This window comes from Artemia franciscana, unplaced genomic scaffold (assembly GCF_032884065.1).
Source record: "Artemia franciscana unplaced genomic scaffold, ASM3288406v1 Scaffold_1201, whole genome shotgun sequence".
NCBI classification, from domain to species: Eukaryota; Metazoa; Arthropoda; class Branchiopoda; order Anostraca; family Artemiidae; genus Artemia; species Artemia franciscana.
The window spans coordinates 27,539-45,044 of NW_027062761.1; the positions used below are offsets into that span (position 1 = coordinate 27,539).

A 17,506-nucleotide genomic window follows, 5' to 3' on the forward strand; every position below is an offset into this window, starting at 1 on the left:
AGACGGGTGATTATATTGTTAATGGAGTAAAAACATCCAAATTACATTAAATCAAACACAGAATTTATCACAACCGGCGAATTTCAGCAACAGATCAAGGCAGCTGCAAAAAGGGTAGCGGATTAAATTATAGTCTACCCCAGATTCTTGTAGGCATCCTCTTAGTATGGAAAAAAAAGACTCACCTATTGAAGCAAAACATTAAAATTTTCATATTGCAAGGGAACCGAACAATTTAAAATGAAAAGAAAGCTTCTCTTTTTTTCAAATAAAGTGTTATCAAGCGTATTTTCCTCTTAAAATGATAAGTACTTTCATGGAGACTACGAAATAATTACATGACATAAGACTAAATTTTCCTTTTAAAAATTTTCCTTTTAAAAAGATATGTACTTTCATGGAGACTATGAAATAAATACGTATTGGTTAAGACAGATATCAGAGTACTAAACAGTATACCTAGAAAAAAAAACAGAAAAATCAAAGTGCCATGATATCTAGAAAAAAGTAGGATATAAATGCAAACTGTTCTTTTTCTTTGCTAGAACAAATAAAATTAGTCCAAAATTTTTTGGTATTGGCTTTGGTTTTGTGTGTATATATGTGTATATAAATATACATATGTATGGAAAATATGGATGTTAGCGTGTACATATTGTATAAAACATATACATTGTTGGAAGTAGTTGCCAAATTATTTATAACAAAAATTCTCACTGGAAAAAAGAGGTCTTTTTAAAGGAATCAGAAAATGAAGATTATTACTACGTAGGATGTGGCAAGTTTGTGCATTAACCTGGGATATGTGCAAACTCGTAGCAAAAACATTTTTATTTTTGAAAAATTTGTAAAAAAAAAAATCATAAGGAAAAAACACACCAAAAATATGAATATTTAAGGCAAAAATATCTTATAAAAATCTAAAACTTTAGTACTATAAAAACCAAGGAAGGTATATAGATGCTTTTAGATGTAGATATTTGAAAATATGCCCGAGATAGAATTCACTGGATGTAATAATAGGCGTAGACCTCCCATAAATATTCACCAACTGTCTTTTAAATCAATACACAGACACTGACTCAAATAAAAAACATATGGAGACAAGAAAATAGACTTTAAAAATCGGCAACTTTTTAATTAAGGGATGAGCCAATGATAAGCTAGTGGCTACAAATAATGAGTGGGGTTATAAATAATAAACTGTTGAATTTACATTTTCATAACAAACCCTTTAGCTCCAACTGCCTCATAAGGAAAACTGCTGCTAAGACTGCCAGATGCTTCCTATGGTAATGAAAGCACCAAGTAGATACTACCTAGATGGGTAGGTTATATGGGTAGGATATTTTTTATTAAATTCCCGGTGTATGTTCATGTTTGCTTGCTGAAGAATATTCATTAATTTGGAGAAATCATTGCACATGTTATTGCTCTGTACGCGATAATCGCCTTTCTATACTTTGTTTTTTTTCGTCTTTCTGAAAGAAAGTGACATTATAGTCTCGCTTTCGGGCTAAGAGAATAAAGCAGCAAAGATAATATAAAACCTAAAGCAATAAAGTTCCAAAGCGTAATTCAGCCTCTTTTTTTTAACTTTAAAACAATTTTGAGGCTTTTGCCGCAATATCAGCAATAATCGTTTTTAGCTATGGGTTCCAATCCCGTGCTCTGCCTCTAAAACCTATTCTTTAAAAGTCTTCATTTATTGCGCGGATCCAAGCCCTACTTAAGCCTGAAAACAAAGCTAAAACAAATTTTGGCTCCCAAATTTTCGCAACGAAATTCCATTCTGAACCTTTCCCCCAAATTCCCCGAGTCTTGAAGACTTTTCCCCGAAAACTCCCCGAATTTTAAGATTCGGAAGTAGAAGCCCTGCCCCGCGTTCTTTTGCTTGTCCAATTGTATTTCCACTCATCCAGGTCTAACCTGGAAAATAACCTGGAAAAAATAAAAGATAAACAACAAACACTTATCTGGCGACGTGTCGCATGAAACGCTATGTATAACTCCGAAAATAAATTTTTTCACATGTAAAATAGCCTACATTATTCTGAACAGGGAAAAATATTTCAATTGCTAGGAAAATTTCAGTAGGCTAATCAATTTAAAGTCCTAAATTAGCCAGGAAGTGCTTATTTCACCAAAAAATCACCACCTTCTTTGTAACTCCAATTATATAGCCCTGTCTTGGCCCCCTTGAGCCTGTATCCAATTCCTGATTGCCATTTAGACTAAATTTCATTTCTCCTGTTACTCATTTCTTGTCATTATTACTAAGTGTTCATAGTTAATTACTAGAGAAGTCATTGTTAAATAGCATGTGCTTATGTATATATAGCTTTTTGCTACTTATTCTTTTCTGGGTATATAATGCTAGATCTGGTATAAGTCAAGAGAAGGACCTGTGGGCCTATAGAAGAAAACCTGTTAAAAAAGGTGATTTTTCATAATTTACATAATAATTATAAGCAACACATTCAACATGCAGCCCTGCTTTACTTTAGCCCCATCCCTCCTAATATGGAAATCTATAGCTGAAATTACATATTTTCTATTGATTCTGCCAATCTATCCCTCAACCCTAGTACCTGTTAATTGAAGCAACTGTGGTAAAACAAGAACTAGAAAAACAAGTAAAAGGTGGTAGAAAACACTGGAAACCCAGATACTACCATGGTGGGGTACAAGGTAAAAAGTAAGAAAATTCCATTTCAAGATTTTTCAAATCAAATTCTCAAGCTACAAGCTTAGGTCTTGTTGAAGATGTGGCCTCACAAAGATGCTGGATCTGAAGCTGAAAAGAACTAATAATTTTCAGTAATTTAATATTGATTTGTTATCTCAGAATTTTCAAGCTTTGTGTCACTATGTTCTGAGCAAAAAAATTCGATAAAATATCATTTGCTACTTAAAAAGATCACTAGAACTTTACTATCTATTCTAATAAACCGTATTCTCATTTTCTTTGACCATTGGTCCAATTCAACCAATAAACATCCCTATTTGATCTTTCTTCTCCCAAAATTTTAAATCCCACCTTATTTTATATAGTTACTTGGAAACTCCAAAATAGGGCTCGTTCATATCTTGAATTTAACTGCGTTACTTTCATTAAGATTACTTGGTGTCATGGGGGTGTTTTCCTCCTTTTTTGAAAATTAACAAACTTTTCTCAAGCTCATACATTTTGATCAGTACTTTAAAGGTATTGTTTTCTGCATATCCAGAACAAAGAAAAACGCTTAATGTTTTGGTGCACTTTTTACTATCAAAATTTCTTTTCCAGATTTTCAATCTCTAACAACTTATTGCACATCTTTCTTAGAGTTTGCCGCCTTGAACTGTTTAATAAGGCAACTGCTGTCAGGAAGCTTAACAAGATTAGCTTAAAATTTATTGTTTTCATTTTTTTAATGTAAAAGGATATAAAATCGGAGACGTTGCAGCTTTAAATATTTTGCAAAGTTAATATGTTTATCCATTGTGGAATGATTAAACATTTCTCTTTGTCATTGCTTCTCTTTGATTAAATTATTCTCTTGTAATTGCATTTAAATTATGTAATTACCCAGAATTCAAGAATGTTCCACCCGTTCAAAAATTGACTTTAGTTAAAAACAAACTTCAATCCAAGGAAGCAAAAGGTTAAAGAGGGTTAACAGTTTTGCACTATTGGTTTTCTTATGTTTTCTTTGTTATATTTGTTGTTGTTTTTTTGAATAGACCATAATATATAAATAATATGTAATCGATTAATAAAAGTGAAGGTCATGGCAAATTTCTTAAGCTCATTTACTAAATTATACTTCAAAGATCTTAGAATAAAGTTAAATCAACAGTTTCTATATTACTTTACTTTTTTAGGAAAAAATGGATTGTGGATTGATTATCACACAAGTGCTTGCATTTTTGCGCGCTGCTATTGTCTACACTATCCTAATATTTATTATTTTATCAATAGTTAAGAAGAGAACATATAAGTGTACGTGTTGTTCTGGAATGGTGTCTGACTCAGTAAAAAAGTGCATTATTTTATATATCTTTACATGGCTACTATTTCTTATCCGCACAATTATTGATGGAGCATTTGGCTATTTATCTTTCTGCTTGATTCAAAACTACATAACAAACAGTGTGTCTATGGTTTTATTGGCATTTAGCTGCGCAGTTGCTGTACAGTCCTTGCGGATGGAAATATCAAGTTTTGAACAAAGCCAGCCTGTTATTTCACCAATATTCGTAATTTTATTTTGGTTTGTTCCACAGGCACTTTATTGCTTCACAATGAAAGGTTACGATCAGCGGCTATTCAATTATTTTGAGCTTGAGGAAACTTGCTACAATATGACACTTTCGCTTTTTAAACAAGAACTCTCTGTGAAAATTGGTAATATTTTCTTATATTTCTAAATAAGTGTTTAGGGTTTATATTTTTTAGTAAAGGAAATATCACCTAGATAGAGAACGAATCCTGCAGAATTTATTTTTGCTAATTTGAAACCTAGCTCAAACCAGAAGCCAAATCTTGCTTTCAAGTTGAGTAAAAATATGATAGTTTCGGTTTGAATTGAGGCGTATGAAAATACCAAAATCAAAGTTAATTGCTTAAAAAGAAAAAACAATTTATATTCTATAGACGATCTTGATGGACTCATAACTAAGGCCTTATCTGTAGAGACTATCAATGAAAAAAGGTTTTCTTATCCCCCAGCCGATAGCAGCACCAATTGAAATTAAACTGAAAAATCGTAGAAAGGACTATGTTTTTTGAAAGAAGGCCGTCTGCTCTGAGGCTGTAAGCTATACTTTGCATTTTCTTAAATTTTTTTATTGTTGGTTAGATATTCGGTGGAAAATTAACCATGAAAGAATGACCAAATTAAAATTGTATTGTTTTTAAGTTGAATAAGAAAACAAAAAAACTTCTCCCTTCGCCTTCAAATAGTAACCGCAAAACACTGATAGATAAATAAATTATATTTATAAATAAGATAAATAAATTAAAGTTGGATTGAATCATGGGTTGTGCTAGACAAGACTCAAGTGCTAGTATATTCTTGAGACATTTCAAGGACTAGAATTTCAAAAAGTTAAAGGGATGATAACCCAGGAACTTGTGGCCAGTCCGCCAAAGAAAATCCAAAATTTTTCAAAGCATCTCAACACGTTTTGCTAACTAAATATTATTTTCTATAGTTAATATCCCCCCCCCCAAATAAAATAAAAAAAACTTTATACATGGGTGGATAAAGCCCTCTACTAAATCTTCAACAATCTTTTTTCGTTAAGTATAAGTATTTTTTTTAATCTACTCAAATTACCTTTAAACATTTTCAATGTTCTTTTTATCTTTACATGACTCCTTTCTATGATTTTACAGACACAAGCAAATATTGGGGGACCATAGTAAGCCCAAACACAGGGTTGACCTGAATATTCAAGTACAGACACCTATAGACTAAGCAACCACTCTAAGAAATTTTGAAAAGTGAATTATTCAGTGCCTTATTATTGTCCCTGTTGGGATACAGAAACAAAAAGTCATTTTTTGTTTGTTTTAAAGAAAAAAGTTTTAAGAAAAGAATTTTTTTTCTTAAGATCAGTGTTTGAACTATAGTTAATTTGTCCCTCCTACCGATTTTGTAATATATTTTCTTGGGGGGAGAAAACTAACCCACACAAAAAGATTTTAGAGCAGACAATTAGGCCTCATCTATTTTTTAATATTGTTGATCCCATAAGAAGAAAATTCAGGACAGTCATTATTGATAGTTGTTTGTAGGCTCAAAAAGTTTCTTATCTATCCGAACAAATTTCTTTTTCTAAAAGATTGCTATTTCGCTCCATCAAGAGGCAACCAATGATGTCCGTTACACTCCCAAAATATCAAAATCACAGTTAATTGTTTAAATAAGAAAAAACAGTTTAGATTGTATCGACGATCTTGATGGACCCATGATAATCTGTAGAGACTATCCAAGAAAAAAGATTTTCTTGTCCCCCAGCAAATAGCAGCACTATTTTAAATTAAACTGAAAAATCGTAGCAAGTACTATGTATTTTGAAAGAAGGCCCTCTGCTCATAGCCTATAAGCTACTCTTTGCATTCTCTTAATTTTTTTTATTGGTTAGATATTCAGTGGAAAATTAACCATGAAACAACAAAAAATTAAAATTGTATTGTTTTTAAGTTGAATAAAAAACCAAAACAAATTTTCCCTTCATCTTCAAGTAGTAACCGCCAAACATTAATAGGGCCAATAAACTAAAGTTTAATTGAATCGTGGATAGTACTAGACCAGACCCAAGCTCTAGTATATTCTTGAGACATTTCAAAGACTAGAATTTCAAAAACTTAGGAGGGGTGATAGCCCAGGAACTTGTGGCCAGTCTCCCTAATAAAATCAAAAATTTTTCCAAGCATCTCAGCGCAATTTGCTACTAGATGTTCTTTTCTATAGTTAATACCCCCCCCCCCCCCAAAAAAAAAACTTTATGCGTGGCTGGACATAGCCCTTTACTGAAGTTTCAAAAATGTTTTTTTGTTAACTATAAGTATTTTTTGAAATCTCCTCAAATTACCTTTAAACATTGTCAATGCTTTTCTTATCTTTAAATGACTCCTTTCTATGTTTTTACAGACGCAAGCAAATTTTGGGGGACCCAAACACAATATACAGAACCGTTTTGTTAACCCAAACGCAGGGTTGACCTGAATATTCAAGTATTGTCACCTATAGGCTAAGCAAACAATAATAAATTTTGAAAAGTGAATCATTCAGTGCCTTACTATTGTCCCTGTTTTGATACAGATACAAAAAAGTCATTTGTTGTTGGTTTTACAGAAACAATTTTTAAGAAAAGAATTTTTTTCTTAAGATCAGTGTTTGAACTTAAGTTAATTTGTCCGTTGTACTGATTTTGTAATAGATTTTCTTGGGAGGAGAAAACTAGCCCACACAAAAAGATTTTAGAGCAGACAATTAGGCCTCATCTATTTTTTAATCTTGTTGATCCCATAAGAAGAAAATTCAGTACGGTCAGTATTGATGGTTGGATGTATATTCAAAAAGTTTCTTATCTGTCCGAACAAATTTTATTTCTATAAGATTGCTATTTAGCTCCATCAAGAGGCAACCAATAATGTCCGTTATCCTCCCTCCTCATTTCTCACACAGGCTATAACACTTGGTTTCTACATTCCTAGGCTATTTTAAGTCTCATCTTATAATTAATTAAATAGGGCTGGATATTAATATGGGAAGCAGCTTAAAGTCTATAATATGGCAATGGGTACTTTACAGCCTGTGGTGGAAAAATTTGGTCCAGAAAAAACTATTACTGTTTTTTTTAAGCAAGAATTTTCTGTCAAAGCAGGGACATTTACTTGGATTTTGGCTCTTTCCCTTTTTAGATTCAGAGAGACTTTTAGTTATGGTGCCTGAGGTCAAAAATCACTTTGGTTTGCTGTCTTGTAGCAACAAGTAACCAGAAATTGATTAAAGAGAGTTAGTTTCTTCATCTCAACAATGTTGATTGATGAGTAACTTCATTGCAGTGACAGAGTTTATTTATTTTTTTATTATTTTATGCACATCTGAAATAAAACTAGTAAAACTCAAATGTTTTAGCATGTTTTCAGAGCCAGTGCGGTCGTGTAGTGCAGCCTTGTCAGCAGTGGCTCTCTTGTACAATTTTAAAGAAAAAACAACTGAAAAATCTTTAAGATAATTCTCACGGATGTGCTTTTATGGATTTGTCTGAAGAAAAGACAAACTGGATAGATTTGACGTTTAATTAACCACCGCTGGATCAACCCCCGGTTTCCCTATCCTTGATTAGTGAAATTGTTTATTTTCAGGATTTGCTGTGTGTGGAATCAGATATTCTTCTTTTACTGAATCACATTTTATTTTGAAGTATTTCTTGATTGTATTACCTCTTGGCGGGGTTGCTGCCACTGCATTTATGCTAAAGTACTTGATTAAGCTAGTTATAAAAGTGAAAAAGAGTGAAGATGGCAATACTCAACTTATTGGTAAGTATGCTTTTCTTAATGTATTTATATTATCCTTTATATATTAAGCTATATATAGTATGCTTTTGATTTATATATACATATTATATAATATATGATATGTTGACTGCAATTGAGTGAACAGTGAAAGAAAACAAAGACACTTTAAGCGAATAGGTACGTTGTTCGGTGCAAACGTCAACTTAATTACCATAAGAATTAAATTGAGGAATTTTTATTCAGTAGGACTATGTATATAAAGAAGATCTGTTAACATGAGAATTTTGTAAATTGAATTCCCTAATTCGGTGCTCAATATGAAATCATAAGTCATAAGATTTTAAGGCCACTAAAGATCAAACGTTGGCGTTTCAAAATGCGATGAAAGAATGTTAAATGTTTCCAAGACGAATAATGTACTGATATTTTAAGGCACCCGTTTAATAACGACAAAGACCACACTGCTTTTCCATCACAAACACCAAAAACAAGAAGAACAATAGGAAATTTTTTAAGACAGTGGAAAACAAATTAGAATGAATATTCTAAGAGGTGTCTATCAAATACCATGCGACTATGGCAAATTCTGTGTTGAGAGAACCCACCAGAATTTCGAAAAACGCCTTCAACAGCATAAAAATGATATCGCCAAAGCTCTGAATTCTAATAATACTACTTCTGTTCATTTTGACTCTGCTTTAAGGTGCCATGTATTCGAAAATCCCAGCCACAAAATACTTTATGAAGAATCCACCATTATTAGCAATGATCTTGGCTTAAGACTTAAGATTAATAATAATATTTCCCTAAATAGGGATTTAGGAGAATATTCAATGAATGCTTTATACACAAATCTAATTAAAAATGACGTTACAAAATATTTAAAACAACCAATAGATATTAACACAGAACCTGTGACAAATAGACCTATAAGATCAGCAGCGAAAAAAGCTAGGCTGGCATTAAAAACATGATTTCAAAATATTTTTTTTTCATTTCATTGAATTGCCTCGTTTCATAAGAAATTTATTTGTCAGTCCTGGTTGAACTTCGCTGAGGTAAGGATGCTGGGAATGTTTTGAAAAATTGTTCATTTTAGTTTTATGGATTTTATCCTCTCGTAAGTTCTTTTTTCCTATTTGTATTGCTGAGGACGGCCCTTGGACATAGGGCCGAAATATTCATTCTAATTTGTTTCCCACTGTCTTAAGAAATTCTCTATTGTTCTTCATGTTTTTGGTGTTTATCACCCGTTTGATTGAAGGCATATCAGACAGAAAGCTGTACGAAATTTTTTTGTACCATCCCACTTTCAGATTACAATGAAATAAACATTGAGATAACTAGGAATTTTTAAAGACGAAACTTGACCAATTGTTAAACATTGTTAAACAATTGTTTATATTGGGTATTCGTAGTGTTCATTTATTTATATGCAGCCAAGCAAAAAAACAGTTGTATTTTGATCGGGCGGAAAACGTTATAAGGAAGGATTTAACGGAAATTTGTATTTTTTGGGAAAGGTAAAGGATGAATGTTGAGCAGAAAAGGACGAAGGAAGATTGTAAGTAGCTCTGCTGACCTCAGAAGAAATTGTCTACTTGTAAGTGTCTCAGTAGTAGTAGTTCATTTTGCAACTGCATAGACATAACAACTAAAAAAAAATTACCAGAACGTATTGCGAAGGTAATGTCAATTATAAATAATGTCTACAAACTCTTGGTTTCTATATTTTTTGTTAAGAAATACAAATACTATCACTAGTACTAAATCTCGCCGAAACACCAAGCTAAATGCATTAAACACAGCTACGCTCTTTCCTCCTCCGTATTCAAAGCCTTTTCCTTTACGTCCTTCTAATAAATTTGCCATTACATTTGAATTTATCTTTACCACGTTTTCCTACCCCAGCCTTGGACAATCTTTGACAATTTTTCATCCATAGAAGAGACTCTTGTCATATCAAACTTTCTCTCATTATTGCCCTATAAAGTAGAATTGAGCCACACTTTTTGCACATCCTACTTTTTAAAATTTGGTCAGTGAGTTGGGCACCCAAACAAATTAGTAGGCACTTGCTCGGGAAAATATCTAGCAAATATTCCACCTTTTTTTGAGAGCACCAATTCTTCAGAACCATATTTGACCGCTGTCATCACTGCAGCTTCCAATATTCAATTCTTGATTCGCAGGATTATCTTCCTGCTCATCCAGTATTTTTCAACTATGTAAAACACTCCAAACCTCGGCTATCCTACTTTTAACTTCTTTAAGTCATCCAAACTCTTTATCTTTAATACTAGCAAGATAACTGAAGCTTTCCACTTTGTAAGTCTTTTCGTTAACCAGCTTTATATTTTCATCTTTATTTATTCCTAGCCTTAGCAACTCAGTCTTCCTAAAGTTAATACTCAAACTTATTTAGCAGCCAGAACTTGCAAAAACTCTTAAAAAAAATTCATTTTACTCACACTTTTCATCTAGAGCTCTTAATCTAATTCCAGGAAAAAGTTTTTTCCCAATTTGATTCTGTAATCTCCCATTGCCTTTCTTTGTTCTTTATGATGAAGTCCTTCAAATTGGTCTGTAGAAACAGGGAGATAGCAGAAATAAGCATAACTCTTGATTTAATATGAAACAAGCTACTAACCTCACTTTTTACCCAAACCGCAGCAGTGTTATTCTCGTATATAGCACTACTAATTTTAATATATTACTCTGGTAAACCATACAAGGATAAGACATTCACTAATACTCTTCTTTTTGCTGAATCAAACGTTTCTTCATAGCCTATTAAACTGAGGACTGGAGGTGTTGGATGACTAAAGCACTTTTTAGTTATTAACCTATGTGTGAAAATTTTGTCGGCACATCCCCAACCTTTCCTATAACTGCGCTCTTTTTCTCTTAAAATCCCATCTACACAATCTCTAAGTATAAAAATCATCACCTTACTAAGTAATTTTCTACCTAGAGAAACTAGACTAATTCTTATATAACTACCACACTCTCTCGAATCACATTGCTTATGCAGAGGATTAATTCTAGCAATCCTAAATCACAGGTTACTTGCTCTTTTTCTTAAATCATATTCATAAGTAAGATTTTTCTATTCTCAGACCCACAATATTTAAGATGTTCATTTACCACGCTATCAGAACCCAGGGCCTTACTATTTTTGATCATTTTATCACTGTCACTTTTTTTCTACGAAAAAATCTTCTTTCACATCCTAGGTTTCAGAAACTTTTTTATTTTGCTCCATATATTTTCCTTTAACTCTTTCGCACTTAAGAACATTGTACAAAATGTTCTGCCCACGTCTCTTTAATTCTTTCTGTATCAGTAATTATTCCCTCGTTCCTGTCTTTAACTGTCGGATTGACTACCCCCTCTCAATATATTAAAATGATATTGCAGGACTTCACTGTTATTGCATTTAGCTACACCTTCCTGCTTATAAGTGATTTTATCTATGGCCCCCACTTCAAACCTGTTAAGTTCATATTTAATGTTTTCTCTACTTTTTGTAAATTCCTATTATTTTTATATGATCTATCCTTCAGATAATTCCTGCAAAAGCGCTACTCCACTATATTAAAAAATGAATAATTTCCACAAATATCTATTGCAATTTTTCGAATCTATTACTTCTTAAAACAATTACCAACTTCAAAGAATATTTTCCTAAAATTACTCCATCCATCTTCTACATTGTCCTATTTTACATTTTTCCGTTTAGTATTCAGCTGTTGCTGTAAACCTTCTCTCAAATCCTCATTCTGGAGTTTACCAGCCTTAAGAATCCCTCTAAGACTGTAACACTTTCGTGCTTTCAACTTTAAATTAACCCTAGAGACTACTAGATATTGAAATTAACTTTCAACATAAACAACAGCACTTTTACATACCCTAGTATATTGTATTGATCTGTTCAGTTTAAAGTTAGCTGTCTTACTATGAAGTGGATATCTTTTTAGCTTATGGGTCGTCTTATGGTAAAATACTTTAATAATCATAAGTATATTTTTATATCAAAAATGGCCAACTTGTGAAGACATTACCGTTTTCTTTTGCTACACCAAATTTACCTATCCTAGGATACCATTTGTCCCTTTTTCCGCCAACTTGGGCGTCAAAATCTCATAATAAAAAAATATATTTCTACATGAATTCTGGTTTTTTTGTTTCTTTATTTGCAAGTGAAATTCATCTGAGTCTCTACTCTCTTCTTCGGTTGGGTCTGCAGGGACCCTTACTACCATGACTAATATCCCATATTTCTTAATCATAAAACAAGCAATTAATATTCTATTAATACTTTACCATCCTAAGCATCTTGAACCCAACTCATTGTCTGTCTACTCCATCCTTCCTGCTTGAGTGAATATTCTACACAACCTAATTTCATGGTTCCTACTCTGGAGATATAAGTTCTTGAAACTCCCAATAAGTCAAGTTTGAAGTTTCTGAATTTGTCAATTAAAATTTCGATAATTTCGACATTGTTTTAAATCTTGACATTGCAAGTTGCAATTTAATATTCTTTAAATTATTTTTTCGGCCCCAGAAAAATCAAATGTCAAGAAACCAGTGTTAGACAGAGATTATTACATTTTCTCATGTCTTCACTAAAGCTTTTAAGCTGGCTTAGAACCAAATCGCAAAAAGTCCCTTGAACCTCCAGTGGAATGACGGCTATGTTCAAATATAGGCCATTTTGGTCACAACATAATTTTTAGCAATTGGCAATGCTCTTCTATCTACAGATTTCAAAATCCTGAAATGACAAAGTCAAGCCTATTACCTAAGTCTTTATATACAGGGTACTTTAGCCCACAAATGTTATTCCAACACAGTTGTGCCACTCGTAGTAGATAAATCAGCTGGGAAGAGTTTTTACAGCCTAAAAGCAACCGCCAAAACAGACAAATGTCAGAACAATTATCAAATAATCAGAATCCAATGTGAATACTGTGTCGTCAACTAGGCCATAATTTCCTCGATTTAGGCCAAACCCTCAAGTGGAAAGAGTTAACCATAAGGTTTCTTGTTCTGAAGATAACCTGACATGGTCAAGACATTGTAGAGGACACTGTCCATAAATCTGAATTTTACACCCTGCCTCATCTTTGCTCCAATATAGGGTCCTTTCATTATAGTTTTTTGTGTCACCATGCAATTTAACCCAATCTTGTGAGAAGGTGTATTATTCAGAGGACGTACCCAACACTCATTGGCCCTGCTGAGTATAGAATCGAAAAGCCTTCTCTCTCCTCTATCTGTATTTATGGCTCCCGGGTGAAGATGCCAAATTTACTATTATTAAAGCTCGGTCATAACACCAACCTTGGTCTGTACCTCTTATGGTGTAACCTACGTATAAACAGGGCTTTTTCCTATCTGCCGTCTGAGAATCCACTGAATGGTGTCGGACAGACCCCTACTTAGCAATAGGCTTCAGCTTCAAAATGCAGTGTATCAACATATTTCTTTTTTTTTGATTGTTCAATATTATCTTTAATTCCCGAAGAATCAAGAAATGATAGCATATTTGATTGACTATTTTTAAATTAATATATCATAATAAATTTTAGGGGGAGGGGGGTGATCTTGTGTTTTTTATTTACAGAGAGCACCAGCAAAAGAGTAATTTTCAAAACAAAAAAATGAAGTGGTGTTTCTAAAATAACAATACGATCACTTTTTTTGATTGGTTTTATTTAATCTATAATTCTAAAAATGACAATTTCCTTCATACCTTATAGCCTAGTATGAAAAGGGTGGTTTGAATGGTGTTGGAGAGTTTTTTGACAATTTAATGAAACTCAATAGAATTTTTGTCTACTGCGTTTAGAAAATCACATAACTTTCACCAATCATTCTGTTTGTTAATTTTTATTGGATCGGGACTTAAACAAACTATTATATCTACTTTTTTTTAACCAAGATACCCGATTTCCAAAAGATTAAGCCCTTTTCTCAGATATAGCTTTAACACTCTGGAAAGACTTGTTTCCTACAGCACACTTCCAATAGCATCATGGCTTGTGAAAAAATCGATTGCATCACCAAGGCCAAAAAAATTTATTTTTTAAGATTCCATACGGTGAAACAAAATAGAGAAATTTTCAGTCTTTCCATTATTTACCTTGGGTGGTAAATGATTGAAATCAAATGATTAACCAATGGTTGCAATGATGGTCACCCTTGAATATATTCATTTAATCTTTCACGATGGACTATCACTCGGCCTTTCATCTCAACCTAGTGAAACACTCAAGGTTTTCAGCACAATTCATATGTTTGAAGGTATCAGGATCTAGAAGCAATTACCTTTTTACATTAGTTGGCTACCTGAAAGAGCTGAGGTGTATATTAGCATGAATTTATTTTGCGAGATAAATTATTTTTCTGGTTGGTGGAGATTAAAAAACACAAAAACACCTGTATACAAAATACTAATATATTAAGCACTAATTTTTAGTTTTGAAATATCTTCACGGCACTTATTTATAATCGATTGTTCTTCTAGATTGATGTTCTTTTTTAGCGAAATTGTTCTTTTAAATTTCAGAGAATACTCAAAGTGATCCTTGGTATTATACTGGTTATTTCCTCAGCCAGTTACTACTGAGTATGTAGCTACCAATCCTATTGACTAACAAATTTTAAGAGTCACCGGAAGCTTCTTGCTAAAACAAAAATATTACTAAGAGTTTTCTAGACGATGGTTGGTACTTCGTCAGTTTTATTATCCATTTTTTCCAATCCCTTCATTTTATTTATTAAATTCATTATTTCCATTATTTCTAGAAAAATGAATTATTCTTTTAGAAAAAAATAGAAGGAATGACCCACTTTCTAGAGAGCGGATCAGTAGAATTACTGCATTTACAGACTCTTAATGCTAAAGTTTTTTATTTTTTTAAAAAGTATAGCTGAGAAAAAGAGTCAAACTTTAGAGTAAACCAGGTGTTGAGGAGGGGTTGACCCCATTTATATACGGAATAATTTCTGTTCGTTTTAAATTTTAATGTCACTCCTTACTTGCAGTTCAAAAACCTTGTTTTTTCTTATTAAATCAATAATAAAGCTCAAGCCACTGTATTCGTCCTCTTTTTGGAGAAACACAAATGTTGCAGAGCATCCTTGAAAAGTCAGGAAAGGCCTAGTAGGTCATCTGCAAACTTAAATAACAAATACAAGCTTCTTTGAAGATAATAAGTATAGTTTAGCTTGTCCAGAGCATCGGCAAAACAATTATTAAACAAAACTGAAGAAGTCAAAGCTCCTTGGCGTAGGCCTTTCAGAATTGGAAGTAGTTGACAACCATCTTTAATTCCAGCCCTCAGATTTATATACATGTATCTTAAACAAATGATTATCGCAGCATCAGTACCTTTCAAAAGAGCCTCAAACAGAACCTGCGAAAATATACAAAAGTCAAAAGCTTTTGCAACATCAAAGGCATATAATACCATGAAATCACCTCTTTCCTCAATATCCTTTAGCACATTTTTAAGTAGAAAGAGAGCATACTCTCTACCTAAGCCTCGCTGGCACCCAAGCTGACAAGGAGGGGAGAAATTTGTTTTTCAATTTTTTTTGCAAAAAAACTCAAATATCTTGAAGGTAGTACATGAGATGGTAATGGGGCAATAAGAACTGCACAGAGAAGCGTCTTTTTTAGCCCTTTTTAAGGATGGGAGTTATTTGTCCAGTTAAAAATTGCAAAGAGACTACGCCATAAACAAAGATCATCTGAAACGGTAGTGCTAAATGCTGGTAGACTAAAGAACCTGCAAGCTGCTGGTGCCTTGCTGAAATAGAATCTTCACAAAAGGAAGATTTTGTTTAAATTTTCAAATCAAAGATTGAGCAGCACTTGGCGACACAACCTGGAAAGTTTTCGTTATATTTGACAGAACAAGGTCAAGCTGTTTTTCAAAATATTCCTTTTTTTTGTTGGGAGCACTGAACTCCCTTGCAAAATTTCCAACACACTTTTTTTCAGGCATACTATCACTCTGGGCTTTGCTAAGCAACACGGATTACGTTTTTCTGGATCAGTATTAAGTTAGGGTATTTCCGTTCCTTGTTAAACTTTCCGTTTCACACGGAGCTTCAAGTCATTTACTAAGCTATCTTTTGGGTGACCACAGTCGTTCCAAATAGAAGACAATACCTTGGTTGAATTACACGCATTCAATAGATTTCAATTTTTTGACAAATCTTCTAGCTGAGACTTTTTACGGACACGTCAAAGAGGAACAGCACATCCTTCAGCACAGGTCAGCGTGTGATTTATTTGTGCCAAGTAGGAAGTGAGCTCAACTTAGATGTTCTTATCACTTTGTTGCAGCACAGCACGATCGCATAAAAGATTGAAAGGCACATTGATTATGCTCAGCATCTTGTCACAGACTTTACCAAACGACTCACTTGACACATTTTTCTAATCTCGGTAGGAATGTAGAGATAGGAAGGTTGTAAAAGTAGAAACCTTCTGTTAAGACTTTGACCTTGTGACTGCCAAACGAAACAACGACAAGATCTAAGTTAGAAGTTCAGTAAAGCGGCCTAATATATGAAAAGTTGCCATTCTCGGTATTAATTGGCCTTCGAGCTGTGAAGGTATAAATAGGATATAACTCCGAATCTAATTGGATTGTAAAAACAGTGAAATGGAGTACAGTAGGAGATTAAGAAATATTATTAACCTTGAGTATTCAAAGAGTGTAGACGCAATGCGGTTTAATTAAGCAGGAGAGGAGCATTTTCCCCGTCGCAATTGTCAACACTGGTGACCACACAATATTTATTCCTATTTGTGAAAATCTTTGATTTTAGAAGTTATTTGAACAAACTTTGGCTTTATATCAGTGGCATTGGACTATGATTATATATATAAATCAACAAATAGAGCTACGGTAAAAATTGACATTGCTGACTAATTTGTCGACAGTGCTGCCGCAACAGTCTTTTTTTTTGGCTGCAGAGTCCAAAATCATCAAGCTCACTAACCTTTAATAAGAAAGCAGGAACGGTACAGAAGAGCCGTAGTGGTACCAGCTGTACTTTAGTACTTAACCTGCTGGGAAAAGGTGTATCGGTTCCTACAATTCCCTTTCCTCTGGGCCATCTATCCAACGGTGATTGCCGCTACTGCCGTGGGTCTGCTCACATTCACGACAAGTGCTTGTTATTTTTTATATAGAAGAGAATAACAGAGGACTAATAATATTCATTCTTTGCAGATTATAGCTGAAATTTTACAATGTCATTAGTGACCCATTCGTCCTTTGAGCCACTTAAGAAGCTAATCAATGACAAGCTAGACAGAATCCCAAAGGCACAATCTCAAATTTCGACAAAGCTAGACTCAATTTTGGCAGAAATAAAGGATGAAGCTCTATGGCGAGACCAAAACAATTCTGAGCTTGAGTTAGCCTTAGATGACCAAAAGACCCAATCAGATTTGTT

The 17,506-nt window shown here is 33.3% G+C and overlaps 1 protein-coding gene across 2 annotated transcripts in view; it reads left to right on the forward strand.

The window, feature by feature from the left end:
- The window catches only part of LOC136042380 (uncharacterized), an 88,544-nt gene that overhangs the window by 11,282 nt on the left and 59,756 nt on the right, over positions 1-17,506 (forward strand). Inside the window, exons 2-3 of one of the 2 annotated variants that reach the window (XM_065727359.1) lie at positions 3,868-4,390; positions 7,865-8,041. In XM_065727359.1, the coding sequence (XP_065583431.1) occupies positions 3,874-4,390; positions 7,865-8,041 (694 nt within the window). In that variant the 5' untranslated portion in view covers positions 3,868-3,873. The remainder of the gene's footprint in view (positions 1-3,867; positions 4,391-7,864; positions 8,042-17,506) is intronic. The other variant, XM_065727360.1, reaches the window with a different exon arrangement.